General features: G+C 40.4%; 1 protein-coding gene across 1 annotated transcript; it reads right to left on the bottom strand.

The window, feature by feature from the left end:
- Positions 1–13,509: 13,509 nt before the first annotated feature.
- Positions 13,510–14,490, bottom strand: LOC147613801 (major pollen allergen Bet v 1-F/I-like). The gene is made up of 2 exons (XM_086781219.1): positions 14,201–14,490; positions 13,510–14,046 (listed from the first exon to the last, which is right to left on the bottom strand). Exons 1-2 carry the CDS (start codon positions 14,382–14,384, stop codon positions 13,712–13,714), a joined length of 519 nt encoding a protein of 172 aa, XP_086637345.1. The 5' UTR covers positions 14,385–14,490; the 3' UTR covers positions 13,510–13,711.
- Between the last annotated feature and the right edge of the window lie 1,004 nt (positions 14,491–15,494).

The following is a 15,494-nucleotide window of genomic DNA, read 5'->3' as shown; positions in this document are numbered from 1 at the left end:
ATGGGTATATTTCCTACGTCAAAGTTTTGCTTGCAAGAAGATGCACTGGGTAGATTACTTTCTGGCTGCATATTGCCGTTCGGGGTACAAGTAGGCGATGTAGCGGGAGTTTGATGATTAGAAGAACAGTGTTCTTGCTGCCTTGATACATTAACGGGAGGAGTGTCATGTTTTCTTGAATCTTTCTTTTGAATTTCTTCTCTTATGCGTTTGGCCACTATAGGTGCAGAGGGGTGGGTACATGACTTTTTCTTCGGTCCGCCTAAAAAGTGTTCTCTTAGTCGAGGCGCCCCACCTGATTTTACTGCATGGCATAGCTTACACTCCCAATCTATGAATCGATCACCAACGTTAATTGCATATTGCCACTCTATCCCAGGTGCCTTTTTTTTCCTGCTATTTGAAATTTGGACTCTATTGGAGGTACCACTGGATCCAACATTGTCCTCCATCTCAACAAATAGCCTATTCAACCAAGCATATAACAATGAATACACAAATGAAAAAACAACAAATCACTCACGTATAACAAAACATACATCTGCAGACAAAGTACTTCGAAACTATCTTGACAAATACAAAAGATCATCACATAACACAAAACTATTTCAAACTATCTTGCAAGGTCTTACTACAAAACTACTTCGAAACTATCATGCACATTGCACCCCCAATGAAGGTTGCCTTTTGTACCCAATTAAGGATACTTTACACAATCAAAGATCTATGCTTGCCCAATACTCTAGTATAGGACAATAGACCTTCTCTAACATTCACAAAAAAAATCAAAGATCTATGCTTGCCCAATACTCTAGTATAGGACAATAGACCCTTGTCTACTCTAAACTATATCAAGTATCAAGAACCAATACAAGCCCCTAAGCAGGACTCTTGGCTCCATCAAACCATTCATAAAGCAGAATGAGGTAGATTACGTACGTGGCTCAAATGCAAAGCTGAATGACTCCAAATTTGTCCCTAAATCTCCGCAAGTATTAGCTACGAACCACACCCTGCCCCCAGTTCAAAGAACTAAGGACGAGTGGCCCAATAGCCTTAGGAGTGCCTACAAGGAAAGACAACAGCCCCTAAAATAAGGACGTTCTTCCCAAGAGGACACTTCTAGCAACTCGAGAGCTCTACAAGTACTTTGAGGAGAGATATCGCGCCCCCAAAACAAGGACTATCTTCCCAAAAGTTGTACGACGGGTGTCGGGCAGTGTTTATATACAGAATAATACCCCGCCGGTTTTTTTCTTTTCTCGGAGGGCCCGCCGGGCTTTTAGCTTTCCCGGCGGGCCCGCCGGGAAAACCTCATACCCCGGCGGGCCCGCTGGGAATGGTAAAAGCCCGGAGGTATTACTGGAATAGTGGGTTCCGGCAGGTCATTTCTCAGGTCGTGTGAATATACATTGTGATCACAAGTTTTAATATGTTAACAATAGGTTTTGTTAACGTGATCACGAAATTGTGAAGACGTTAATGAAATCCCTGTTGGGTAGCCACGTGGGTAACCCAAGGTAAAAATTACTTGGAAAGCTCCTTGCATACTGGAGCACTAACCAAGATCTCAAGTACGCCACGAAAGCATCTCCTTCTTGCACTCAGATCAGGTCACTCGCCTTGTGCAATCGACATCGTCATCCAGCACAGGCTTGAAAGGGAAGGGTAGGTTCCTGAACTTGTCAAAGATGATGCGCATGGCTGAATCCCAAAAAGGCCCCATTTATGTGAGACCCCCGCCCCCTCCGCGCGATGCCCCCTCCTCGGGCTCTAGCGACGACGGAAGCAGCATTAGCTTCTCGCGCGGGATCGGGATCCACACTTGGGGCCTCGCCTAGGGATGTCCAGACAAGATACTAGCCTGGCGGCACCGAACCCGGAAAAACTCATTTTCAAATGTGGTAATGAATTTGTAATTTTCTAATTTGCGAGGTACTTTTGAATCCCCATCGAACATCACAATAGACTTCAAGCTCATCGATTGCGGATGTGAGTCAAGCATTGCTTCCAAGTATGCATTCAAATTCATGTTCATTCGAGCATTTCAAATATGCTCTACACTACACGAAGTATGCTACCCAAGCACTCACACAAAACATGGTAAAAGAATTTAAAAAAACAATCTTGTTTTGCAAGCTTCAGAGCCATGGAGTGCACCTGGTTACGATGATGATTATGATGATGTGTGTGTGTGTGTGTGATGTTCTTAAATCTCTTCTTTAGTCCATGGATTAGACTAACTAGGTGTTACATAAGATTCTCATTTAAGCCCACTATCCTCTAAGCTATTGTCACTAAGCATAAAAAGGCCTAGAATGAGGGATGCAATCTGGCAAAATTTACTTTTTTTTTTAATGAAAAAAAACACACTAACCAGTATTTGCAGTGTGATGGAAGCGTCCATAGGAGTGCTAGTCCAGCAAGTTTGCAGGACTTGAAGCAACCCCGGACATAGGGTGGGCCCTCATTTAGGAGACCCACTTCACAACAACACCATAAGCCGGGGAGCACTCCTCTATGAGCTAGGCAGTCACAAGACAAACTAAAAAAGAGAGAACATAAACACACACACATAGTTATCAATTAGTCATGATCACTTCCAAACTGCATCAGTTTCTACCGTATGTTTTACTAGTGTAATGGCTAGGAGATACAACAATGATTTCCCCCTCCTCTGATTTGTCATGTAATGGCATTCTCGAATTTGAGCACTCTCTTGCTTCTTTTCCAACAACTTGTGTCAATTCAGTAAGTTTCAATTATTTTTAGCATGCTACGTGCGTCAATTCAGTTTTTTTTAGCATGCTTGGGTACACGTGGGCAACTCAAGGTAAAAATTACCTGGAAAGCTCCTCGTATACTGGAGCACTAACCAAGATCTCAAGTATGCCAGGAAAGCATCTACTTGCATCTCCTTCTTGCACTCAGATCGGGTCACTCGCCTTGTGCAATCGATGTCGTCATCAGCACAGGCTTGAAAGGGAAGGGCAGGTTCCTGAACTTGTCAAAGATGATGCGCATGGCTGAATCCCAGAAAGGCCCCATTTTTGTGAGACCCACACCCCCTTCCCGCGATGCCCCCGCGCTGGCGACGGAAGCAACGTTAGCATCTCGCGCGGGGTTGGGATCCACACTCGGGGCCTCGCCCACGGATGGCCATTGATGTAAAGAAGATTGAAGCCATCCAATCTGCAGGGGCTCCCCTCAATGTTAAAGAGTTGATGAGATATGTGGGGTCAAATTAAGTGGCATTCAAGGTATCTCAGATATTTAGCTAATGTGTGTTACCACTAACACACTTAACTAAGAAAGAAGTGGCTTTTGTTTGGGCTGATCCTCAAGAAAGATCATTCCAACTTTTAAAGAAGATGATCTCTGTTGCACCAGTTCTACAGTCTTCGGATTGGTCTTTGCCTTTTCATGTCTTTGTGGATGCGTCTGATGTGACCATAGGAGCAGTGTTGATGCAGGAAAAAGTCAGAGGTTGGTTTAGGCCTGTTTATTATGCAAGCAGAGTACTCACATCAGCTGAGAGGAATTATGCTCTCACTGAAAGAGAAGCATTGGGCATGGTATATGCTTTGAACAAATTTAGGCACTATTTGTTGGGAAATAGGGTAATTTTCCATGTTGACCACCAAGCTTTGTTGTACCTAATCAAGAAGCCGTTGCTGACAGGAAGGTTGGCTAGGTGGATGTTGTTATTACAAGAGTTTGATTTTGTTATTCTTCATACTCCAGGAAAAGAACATGCCATTGCTGATTACTTGAGTAGGTTAGAGACAGGTGAAGAACCAGTGGGAGTGAATGATGATTTACCAGATGCTTCATTATTTGAAGTTCAGGCTGCTGTGTCGGATTCCTGGTATGACCAGTTATTGACATTTTTGACTGAAGGCACTATCCCAGGTGAGTTTACTACTGCAGATCAGAGGAGGAAGTTTGCTTTGAAGAGTAGAACTTTTTTGGTAATTGCAGGGGCATTATATAGGAAGGGCGTTGATCAAGTCATCAGAAGGTGTGTTCCAAATTTTGAACAAAATGCTGTTATTCAAGAAGCACATTCTGGTGCAGCAGGTGGACATTTCTCAGGAGATATAACAGGAAAGAAAATTTTCCAGGCTGGATTGTGGTGGCCCACAGTTTTGAAGGATGCACATGAGTATGCTAAGAGGTGTGTCATATGTCAAAATACTGGTGAGCCAGATAATAAGGATAGAATTTCAGATCATCCTATTCTGCCACTAGAGCCTTTCCAAAAGTGGGGGATGGATTTTGTGGGACCCGTTAAGCCTACAACAAGGAAAAGATGCAGGTATAGTTTGGTTGCAACAGACTATTGTGCTAAATGGGTAGAAGCTGTAGCTTTGAAGGATAATAAAGCTTCAAGTGTTGCAAGGTTCTTGTATCACAACATAATGACCAGGTTTGGGTGTCTTGTGGAGGTTGTGAGTGATAGGGGATCTCATTTCTTAAATGAGGTGATAGATGAATTGACTAAAACCCATATGATTAGGCACAAAAAGTCTATAGCTTACCATCCTCACGCTAATGGGTAGGTTGAAAGTACTAACAAAACATTGGTTGGAATTTTGAAGAAGATAGTGGCAGAAAATCATAAGGATTGGGATGACAAATTGGACTCAACATTATGGTCTTTTAGAACAGCCTTTAAGGTAACAACAGGCATGACACCATTTAGATTGGTGTATGGATTAGAAGCTATGGTGCCTATGGAGTTTGTGGTGCCAAGTCTTAGAATCACAGCTGAGAAGATATCTCCTAAATTGTTAGTTCAGCACAGGAGTAAATATCTGATGCAGTTGTTGGAAGAAGACAGGTTGACCAATTCATATATCACTTAGGTGATCCAGAAGAGACGACATGCATGGGTGAGTATGAATGGGTGAGTATGAATGTCAAATTTAAAGTGTTTGAGGTTGGTAACTGGATGATGGTGTACAACTCTCGATTGGGACCTCATCCACGGAAGTTGACACTTAGATATAAAGGACCTTATCAAATTGTGGAGGATTTGGGTAAAGGAACCTCTATTGTGGCAGATGTCTTTGGAACAAGGGTAGAGAAGCCAATCAATGGTTTCAGGCTGAAGAAGTTTTAAGGGAAACCACCACATCTTGATTGGCCAATTTCAGCTTTGGTGCATGTTGAGGAAGTCAGATCCGACTCACCAGAAGTTAACAGAGCACAGAGATGGATGTTCTTAAGGCAGAACATAGGTGTTGAAGCTTAATTGTTGGCACAGGGTGTTTTGATCAGTTGTTGCAGAGCTTGAAATTTGCTGAAGCTTTTGTCAGGGTTTGTTTGACTGAATTGTGCTATGTTTGAAGTTGCTTAGTCGGACTTTACTGGATCGGAGTTTTTAAAATTAATAATTTTTCCAAAAGTCTCAAGTTGGGGACTGCATGCCCACTAAGAGTGATGATTGCTTTATGGAGAGCACCTTCAATGCAGAAAGTGCAGGACCTAGAGAAGAACCAGAGTTTCAAGAAGACACAAGTTACAGGTTTGCTGGTAGAATGAGTTGAGATAGTTGCAGACCAAGTGCCTGATGTAGAGATGCATGGTGCAGAGAAAATACAGGTTGCTGAGCAGTTTTCAAGGAACCAGTTTCATTACAAAGTGTGGATGTAGCAGCAACAGATAGCGATTTTCAGGTTGCTAAACCTGATGTTATGAAGGAGGTGGACCAGACTTTTGATGTTGCTACAACTGTTTGATGTAGTAGCATGCTTTTACTTTTGTCTGACATTTTGATGTGATGAAGGGATATGTGGATCCGAGTCAGATTTCTTTGAAATCCACCACCGGGATGTGCCATGTGTTGAAGGCATAGTTCTGTTAGGTTGAATGTTTCTTAGTCAGATATTTAGTAAGTCAGATATGTGCTAAGTCGGATATGTGCCAAGTCGGATATGTGCTAAGTTGGAATTATAAGGTCGTAGGAATGTCTGATGAATGTCTTGGGATCTTGGAAGTTAACAATGTCTAGGAATCTTGGAAGTTAACAATGTCTTGGGATCTTGGAAGTTAAGATATGTAACTGTTATTCAAGAGTAACGTTTTGGGGGAAGGAGTAACGTTTTGGGCAAGGTAGAAAAGAAGGGGAAGTAATGTAATGTGGAGGAGAATAAAGCAGATTTCAGAGTGTTCATATCTCTTGGGTGACCTTGCTCTGTCGGATTTCTGTCTGCATATTAAGTTTCTGCTGTGTCTAAATTGCTATTTTCGCCTAATCAACATGTTTCTTGTGGAGAAATTGTGTCTGCTTGTTGTATTTGTGTTTGTGTTGATAAACCCAAACATTCTTCCAACCTTCCGCCTGCAAAGAGACACCAGGGTCCCAACTAAAATCAGGAGATTGGAAGTTTTAGGAATGAAGAAAGACCTTTTCCTCGAATCTCTTTCTCAGGAACTCCGGCTCTTTCCAGAATGCAGAGGGAAGAGCTTCAAAGTGAAAACAGGTGTTTCAGTTGTCAAGGGTTTGAGCATCAGCTCAAGAATTGCCCTACTCCTTATATGGGCCAAGGAAGCTAGGGTCCCAAAGTTCAGAGACAGAATCCTTCATATGAGTCCAATCAGGGTCCCTGTACTAAAATCAGGGCAACCCCAGAAGAGTGCCAACTCAGTAGTCTGCAGCCTCCAATGCAAAGTAAATTGGGAAAACCAAAGAGAGAGTTCCACCTCATATTGCAGCAGCTAGAGCTATCACTATAGCTGAGAAAGTGAAGGAAGAAAAAGGAGAGATCTAAGGAGAGACTCATTGGCAAAGCGGGATGTCGCTCGCGAGCAAAGCCTGTCGATGTCTTGACCAGCCTCAGATTGGTTAAAATGGTGCGCTTCCGGTATACGATGGGCGAGGACTGACAAAGCGGTCCCTGAGTGAAGTGCTAGGATACCTAAGTAGGATCCTAGAGAGTTCTGACCAGGTGATGTACGAGCTTACAGTTGCTAGGACACCCATGCATACGTCGAGGAAGATACGGATGAACTGGAAGGAATTACTTTTGTGAAGTGAATTTTGATATTGGATCTTGTTGGTTGACCAACTCGTCTTCAACGGATGAAGTGGGAATGAGTCAGTATGGATTTTGTCACTGGACTACCTTCAGTGCAATCAATTTTCAACTCTATTTTTGTGGTAGTTAACAGACTAACCAAAGTTACCCATCTGATTCTAGTAAAAGAATTCTACACCACAGTGGATGTTGCCAGAGTTTTCCTCAAGGAGATCTTCAGATTGCATGGCTTACCCAGGAGGATAGTAAGTGACAGAGATCCTAAGTTTATATCGAAATTTTGGATTACATTCTTCGAAGCAATAGGAACTTTCTTGGATCTCAATACAACCTATCACCCCCAGACAGATGGCCAGACTGAAAGAGTGAATCAGGTAATAGAAGATATCCTTCGGTCATGCTGTGGTGGCAGGGAACCCAAGAAGTGGTTAAGCCATTTTAACATGGTTGAGTTTGCTTACAATGCTTCCTATCATCAAAGCATCGAGATGAGCCCTTTCAAAGCTCTCTATGGACAAGATTGCCTTACGCCATTAACTTGGTCCGATCCATTAATTAGGGTCAAGATGTCCAGACACATGCTTGATGACATGGACCAGCAAATGCAATCAATCCGTAAAGATATTAAGGCTTCCCCCAGGATAGGCAAAAGCATTATGCTGATAAAAAGAGATCAAAGAGAGTATTTGAAGAATGAGATATGGTCTTCATTTGAGTACGACCCAAAAGAAGTTCCTTATCTTTAGGGAAGTACACGAGACTCTCTCCCAGATACTGTGGACGGTATGCTGTTATATAAAGAAAGTAGGAGATTTAGCTTATAAATTTCTTCTGCCTCCCCAACTCAAGGTATATAATATATTCCATGTTAGTTTGCTTTAGAAGTATGTACCTAGTCCGAGTTATATACTTGATGATGAACAATTGATTTCTCCGACTCAAGGCCAGATGGTACTCCAACCTGATGAAATCCTTGACGTGCGGGAGAAGGTTCTGAGGAGCACAGTCCTCAGAGAGTTTTTATTCAAGTGGAAGTTCTTCCCTCTAGAGGACGCCAGTTGGGAGAAAGAAGAAGTGTTGGTAAAAGATTACCCCCACTTTGCGAGATGAGGACATCTCGCGTTTTTCAAGTGGGAGAGGATGTAAGATTCCTCCTCAGCCTGAATAATGAATAAGCTTTTACCTCAATCTCCTGTAATCATCCCCTATTTTAGAATGCAAGAAAATATTATTTTCCATTGTTTTGGCCTAGAGAGAGGTAATTCAGAATTGAGATATTTTTGGATTTAAAAATTATTCTAATTTCCAAGATATATTTTCTTGAAACAGAAGTTCAAAATAAATTCTCCAATATGCATTAGGAATCAATTAAATATGTGTATTAAAGGCCTTAGCCTAAGGGTCCACATTTCAAAAAAAAATCGAATTATGGTCCAATTAAGGTTCCTATGGGCCAATAGGCTTAATCCAAGTGTTGGGATGAGATAAATCCAAAGAATAAAAGAAAATACCCAAAAATGAAAAAATGCTCACGTAAGATGAAGAGTTGACTGAGTAGAAGGTTTATTAGTTAAAAATTAAGAGATATTAGTTAAAAAATGAGATATTTAGAAGAAATGATGCATTTTTGACACCTCAATAAGCAGGGAAGCCACATCAACTAGGTGCCTTTTTCTTCATCATTTCTTGGGTTTTTTAATTCAAAAAATGTGATATTTTTCTCTCTCCTCTCTCCTAGATCAAACTGGATCAAAAAAGGAGCCAAACTGGTCTAAATCTTGTCCAAATTGAGTCAAACTGAAGCTGGAAAGCTCTAGAACCTAGTTGGACTTGGTTAGTGGCCTCCCTCACCTACAAATTGACCCTTATTCCTTTGTATTCTCATCTTTGAGCTATACCATGCTAGTATTATCTTAAAATAAGCATATTTCTATTATCCCTTAATTTTCCTCTTCTTTTGGGGAGCTTGGAGCTTCTCTCTCCCCCCAACAACTCTTGAAGTTTTCTGTTCTCCTCTTGGTGACCAATTGATTGGTTGGGGGCTCAACTACTAATTAAGAATCAAGCCAAACTTTGAGGTAAGATTAATGTTTATGTTTTTTTTTCAATTATCTCACAATGACTTTCTTCTTCTCAACCACTCTCAAGCTTGAGAAGCTTTCAAAATGATTGTTTTTATTTAAATCAAGCTTTTTGTAAGATTCTTAATGTTTAATTAGAATTAAGTTAATCTTTATACTTATTTGTAATACTTTCCTTAAGTAAATCTCTCTCTTTAAAAGAGTAGTAATCTTTATGGCTAAATCTTTAGCAAAATAATGTTTCTCAATGATAATCTCTTATTTCAAAACTAAACTCTAGGCTTGATGAGTTAGAGATTAAGAATTGATATTTTCATGATTTTGTATTAGTAAAAATAATAGTTCTTTCTTTTTTAGATTGTTTATGAGTAGATATAAATTACTTTAACTCATTCTAAATGAGAAATGGATTATCCTAACAAATTGGAAAAAGATGAATATTTAAATTAGCTTAATCAAAGAAAAATAATCATAATTATACTTATATTTATGGTTAAAATTATGATATGAATACATAGTTTAAATTTAAGCTTGAAAGAAGAACTTCTATCATATTTTAATTACAAGTTTTATTCTTTTAGAAAAAATTAAGAATATATCAGTAATAGCAATGAATCTATGGAAAATTTTCCAGAAAAAAATACATATCTTTTTTTATGCATAATACTAAAAGAGGAATTGCTACCATATTGTAGGTTTAGAAATTTTAAGCAGAAATAATGATTTTTATTATATTCATAAAAGAATAATTTTTTGTATTTATGGATAATTATTTAATTAAGAGTAAAAAGAAATTTTTGATAAATTTAATTTTTATGCATAAGAATTTAAATGTTAAAAGAGGAATTCCCATCACATTCGGTACTCAATCATTTAAATGCTAAAAGAGAAAATTTTGGCATATTCTAAAATAATGGATATTTTTATTTATTTTAAAAAAGAAAATTCATGGTATTTAAGTAGAAAAAAGGTCTAAATTAATTTTGATGATAAAAGAGAAATTTTCACCATAATTGCACATAGAAAATTAGGGTATACTAATGTCGATGATTAAATTGGTGGAAAGGATATTTTAAGATATTTATATGAGGATAAATCAACAAATTGATATATACCCAAAATTGGATTAGTGGAAGAAGAGTATTTTTATAAAATCCCGATACTCTCGTATAGAACTATTTTTTTTGAATTCTATTGTGGTTAGGATGGAAAGAAACTCATAAAGTTAGAATTTTCTTACGATTAGAAGTTCTCTTAATTCATCTGAAGAAAATTCTTAGGAATCAAAGTTAGAAGTAAACGGAATAATTTTTTATTAGACCACGACCGTAGACCACAACCGTGAGAATGGCGGCGGATAGTAAATTAATTGTCCATCTCTCGAATCTGAATCAAGTAAAAACCTCATGACCAATTCCAAATCTTGACATAAAGAATAGACTACCATTGAATTAGAGTAGTTTTCCTTTAACCAAAATCACGAAGAATCAAGTTGGAAATTAAGTCAAATGATGGGTAGATTACCCAGATGTGAGATCAATGATTCTCATTAAGAAAATCCTCATTGTGGGAAAAAGGGTATTGTGAATCAAACTCAAACCGAGAATTCTACTTGCATAGAACCTTTGTTTTTTTTTAAAGGACTGTTTTATGCCAGAATGCTTGAGGAAACATTTGGTTTGTGATTTAACTAAGGAGAGACTCGTTGGCAACAATTGGGGCGTAGAGGGACATCCCTCGCGGGCAGAGCCTGTCGAGGTCTTGACCAGCCTCCTCAGATTGGTTAAAATGGTGCGCTTCTAGTATACGATGGGCAAGGACCGACGAAGCGGTCCCTGAGTGAAGTGCTAGGACACCTAAGTAGGATCCTAGAGGGTTTTGACCAGGTGATGCATGAGCTTGCAGTTGCCAGGACACCCATGCGTACATCGAGGAGATATGGATGAACTAGAAGGAATTACTTTTGTGAACTGAATTTTGATATTAGATCTCGTTGGTTGACCAACTGGTCTTCAATGGAGAGTCTGAATAATATATTTTTATAAAACAATGGACTCAATATTTTGGAGGATTGTGATCAGTAATACTATGGTTTTATTGAAAGATTGTTTTAAAGACAACTGAATCTGTTAAAATGGTAATTTCATATTGGGTGTGTAAGTGGTATGACTACCTTGAATTTTTCTTAAAGCGCCGGCTAGGGGGCCTCGGAACTCTTTTCCTTGATACCAGGGCAAAACATAACCAAATTTTTATAAAAGAATCCTACCAATACAGTGGTTGGGTGGTTGGCTAAACCCATAGGCCGGTTGGGCTGGATTGGGGGATTCCTGGGATATAAATAGTTACGATTAAGTTACGTTAGTTAGAATAACTCCTAGGAAGACGAGCAGCTGTGCTGGGAAAAAAAGTGGTAATTCTATGGACTAAGTGCAAGTCTCTTCCTTGATCTGGCCATGTGACTTTCAAGTTCGGTCGAATCAGTTTGGTTAGTTAAGACTTTGACTCGATAGATTAATTCTCCCGTTAGATGGTTTTCCTAGTGGAATCGTGCGTGCCTTCTGGGCGAGGGAAGTTTTTCCAGGTTCGATGTCGCCCGGCTAGTATCTTGTCATTCGGGCATCCATGGGGGCGAGGCCCCGAGTGTGGATCTTAACCCCGTGCGAGAAGCTAACGCTGCTTCCACTGCTAGCACCCGAGGAGGGGGCATCGCGCGGAGGAGGGCGGGGGTCTCACATAAATGGGGCCTTTCTGGGACTCATCCATGCACATCATCTTTGACAAGTTCAGGAACCTGCCCTTCCCTTTCAAGCCTGTGTTGGATGATGACGTGGATTGCACAAGGCGAGTGACCCGATCTGAGCACAAGAAGGAGATGCAAGTAGATGCTTTCCTGGCGTACTTGAGATCTTGGTTAGTGCTCCAGTATTATGCGAGGAGCTTTCCAGGCAATTTTTACCTTGGGTTACCCACATGGCTACCCAAGCATGTTAAAAAAAACTGAATTGACGCATGTAGCATGCTAAAAAAAATTGAAACTTACTGAATTAACACAAGTTGTTGGAAAAGAAGCAAGAGATTGCTCAAATTCGTGAATGCCATTACATGACAAATCAGAGGAGGGGGAAATCATTGTTGTATCTCCTAGCCATTACACTAGTAAAACATACGATAGAAACTGATGCAATTTGGAAGTGATCATGACTAATTGATAACTATGTGTGTGTGTTTATGTTCTCTCTTTTTTAGTTTTTCTTGTGTCTGCCTAGCTCACAGAGGAGTGCTACCCGACTTATGGTGCTGTTGTGAAGTGGGTCTCCTAAATGAGGGTCCACCCTATGTCCGGGGTTGCTTCAAGTCCTGCAAACTTGCTGGACTAGCACTCCTTGTGGCCGCTTCCATCACACTGCAAATACTAGTTAGTGTGGTTTTTTTTATTTTTTTTAAAAAGTAAATTTTGCCAAATTGCATCCCTCATTCTAGGCCCTTTTATGCTTAGTGTGACAATAGCTTAGAGGATAGTGGGCTTAAATGAGAATCTTATGTAACACCTAGTTAGTCTAATCCATGGAGTAAAGAAGAGATTTAACAATGGACTCCATGCTCTAGCGGCTTGCAAAACAAGATTGTTTTTTTAAAGTTTTTTACATTGTTTTGTGTGAGTGCTTGGGTAGCATACTTCATGTAGTGTAGAGCATATTTGAAATGCTCGAATGAACATGAATTTGAATGCATACTTGGAAGCAATCCTAGACTCACATCCGGAATCGATGAGCTTGAAGTCTATTGTGATGGGATGGGATTCAAAAGTACATCGCAAATTAGAAAATTACAAATTCATTACCACATTTGAAAATGAGTTTTGTATCGTGAATCGATATGTAGGACTAATGGCCTCCTCCAACAATGAAGGTGTTTTGGTCCAACTTTCGATATCGAAAGTGGTATTTGGGAAATAGGCGAAGGGCACGTTCTCCTATGTCTGTTAAATTTCGGGGAGGATTGTGCCAACTCCCCGCCATACCTTATGTATGGCTTTTTCATATATACTTTACTCACACAAACGAGCACGAAAATCATATGACTTGATGAATGACGTGTAACTAAGATTCAAATGTGGTAAATGAATTTGGAATTATCTACCTTGCGATGTATTCTATGATCTCTGTCAATGTCCATCGATTTCTCATGTCGAATATAATCATAGGCCTGATGGTCATGCTCGTTTTTTGATCTCTATAAGTTGTTCATATAAACTTGAAAAAGACACGCATACGAAAAAGATAGGTTACAAAAACAGTGTCCATCTTCATTCAAGCGCTTCAAGATGTTTATGTGTGAATGGAGAAACACACGTTCTTTTAAAGTCGTTGACAATGCACACATGCAAGCAATCAAGAAGATAAGGCTACCCAAGCATTCTAGTTGCCACCAATCTTGTTGTTCATATCATGTTATTTATATTGCTCAAGATACAAACGGCAAGGCCAAAACCCTCGAGAGGAAGATCTAGATCGAGTAAGGTACTCCCACTCAATTCCATTTGTTCATGTTCTTATTGGTACGATGATGGCCTCCAAGATTTGATCACTTGGCGTAGTCGTCGTGGGCGAGCAGGTAGGCTTCCACTCCCGTGTAGCTGAGGGGCACCACCTCCTTGAGGGCGGCGGGGACGTGGGCGCGGTGCTTCTCGGAGAGGGCCTCGTATTCGAAGGACCAGTGCACCACGCTAGTGTCGGGGTGGGGCCCTTCCTTGACCTCCACGGTGTACTTGTACTTCTTCACGAGGATGCCCACGAAGCCACCTTCCACCACCTCCGCCTTCAGCTTGAGGGCCTGGTGGTCCACCTCCTCCAGCTTCTCCTTGATGTGCAGCACCAGGTGCTCCGGGTGCTTCTCCCTCGCAATATGCTCAGCGTGGCCTGCATGAGCGCATTATTAAAACAGTATCAAATATGAGCTTTGCAAAAAGTTCAACTAGAGAGCTAATTGCTTACTCTTGCAACAAAAAGTTCACATCAAATTAAATATTGAGCTGATTTTAATTATTGAAGAACTAGAGAGCTAATTGCTTACTCTTGTGGAAGTGGATGGTTCTCACGGAGCCTGGCTGGAAGCCGCTGCCTGCGTACTCCACGCCGGCGATCACGTGCGGCAGAGCCTTGGGCAGGCAGTTGTGGGCGTCCTCGAAGGCCCCGCGCCACAGCCGTTTGGCCGACACCTTCAACTCCACCTTGTCGCTGAACACCTCGATCGCCATTTTACTAATTGGCTAGCGCTTGTTGGTGATTGCTTTGCCAACCCTTGAAATGTGTTTTTCTTTTTTTCTTGTAAAAGCTGATGCTTAGTGTTTCTTAAACAAGAGATAGCTGAGAGAGACAGAGACTGCACCTACTTTTATATTGGTTGGAAGAGTTCCAACTCCATTTAAATTTGTTGGGATATATCCCACGTGCAAAATGAAGTCGACCACGACACTCCAAGAAGCAAAACTTGCTTCCAACGCCGGAGCTTCCAACACCTTCTATAGAATCTAGAGCGCGACATGCAGCTGTATTAGCGGAGGATGCATTTAGACGCCCTTTCGTCTTTGATTCTTGTTTATCAAATCTAGAGCGAAACGAGAAATATATATCTCTCTCTTATATGTTCCACCTTTTTTGGATTTGGAGATTAAATTTGGAGACGAGGAAAAACATTGAGCACTTGAGAGTGACACGTATCAAGGTTTGAATGGAAATACGTATTTCTGTCCTGATCACGCAAACCTTCTTTCTATAAGGTTGTTTCTTTTCGTTTGTCTACGTTCATACACGTCACACACACCAACATGCATTATTAGCGCATGCATCTAGACGCCCTTACGGCTTGTTTTTCGAGTCTAAAACTTAAAGGAAGATTATGCTTTGAATATTGAGCGTTCATCTATATTCTGCTCAAACTCGAACCATCTAATGTCACTACTCCACTTTTAGGATATTAAGAAAAAAAACACACTTCGCACTTACTGGGCACAAAAATCCCAATCTTACCAAGTTGCATCTGAGAATTCTTTTTCTCCTCTTTTCTCCCTCTTGATGTTCCATATATAATCGATATCCCTACTGTTCCTATAATGCCCACATTGATCTCTTTGCTCAATGAGGCCTTTTATTTTGAAATGTTAGGTCTACATTAACACTGCATTTTGAGGGGAGCTGAAGACACAGAATCCAAAATTTGGCAATAGATCTCCTCCCTCAATATACTCTGATACTGAAGAAAGAGTTCAAGGAGGACTTTTAGAAGATAATGTAGTCGCTCACTCTCATGGATCATCACTCCCTAAATACTGTATCGATACTACAAAGAAAGGGTTCAAGAAGGAGAG

This window comes from Cibotium barometz, chromosome 43 (genome assembly GCF_041138505.1).
Source record: "Cibotium barometz isolate CiBa-2024 chromosome 43, ASM4113850v1, whole genome shotgun sequence".
Classification (NCBI taxonomy): domain Eukaryota; kingdom Viridiplantae; phylum Streptophyta; class Polypodiopsida; order Cyatheales; family Cibotiaceae; genus Cibotium; species Cibotium barometz.
Note: the sequence above shows the minus strand (reverse complement) of the source record. Positions and strands in the feature narration are given on the sequence as shown.

What these genes read in the sequence shown, in the direction of transcription:
- LOC147613801 (XM_086781219.1), bottom strand. Translation starts at nt 14,384, where the DNA reads ATGGCGATCGAGGTGTTCAGCGACAAGGTGGAGTTGAAGGTGTCGGCC. An exon ending in AACCATCCACTTCCACAAGA is followed by an intron (nt 14,047 to 14,200) that starts GTAAGCAATTAG and finishes GCGCTCATGCAG; the next exon opens with GCCACGCTGAGCATATTGCG.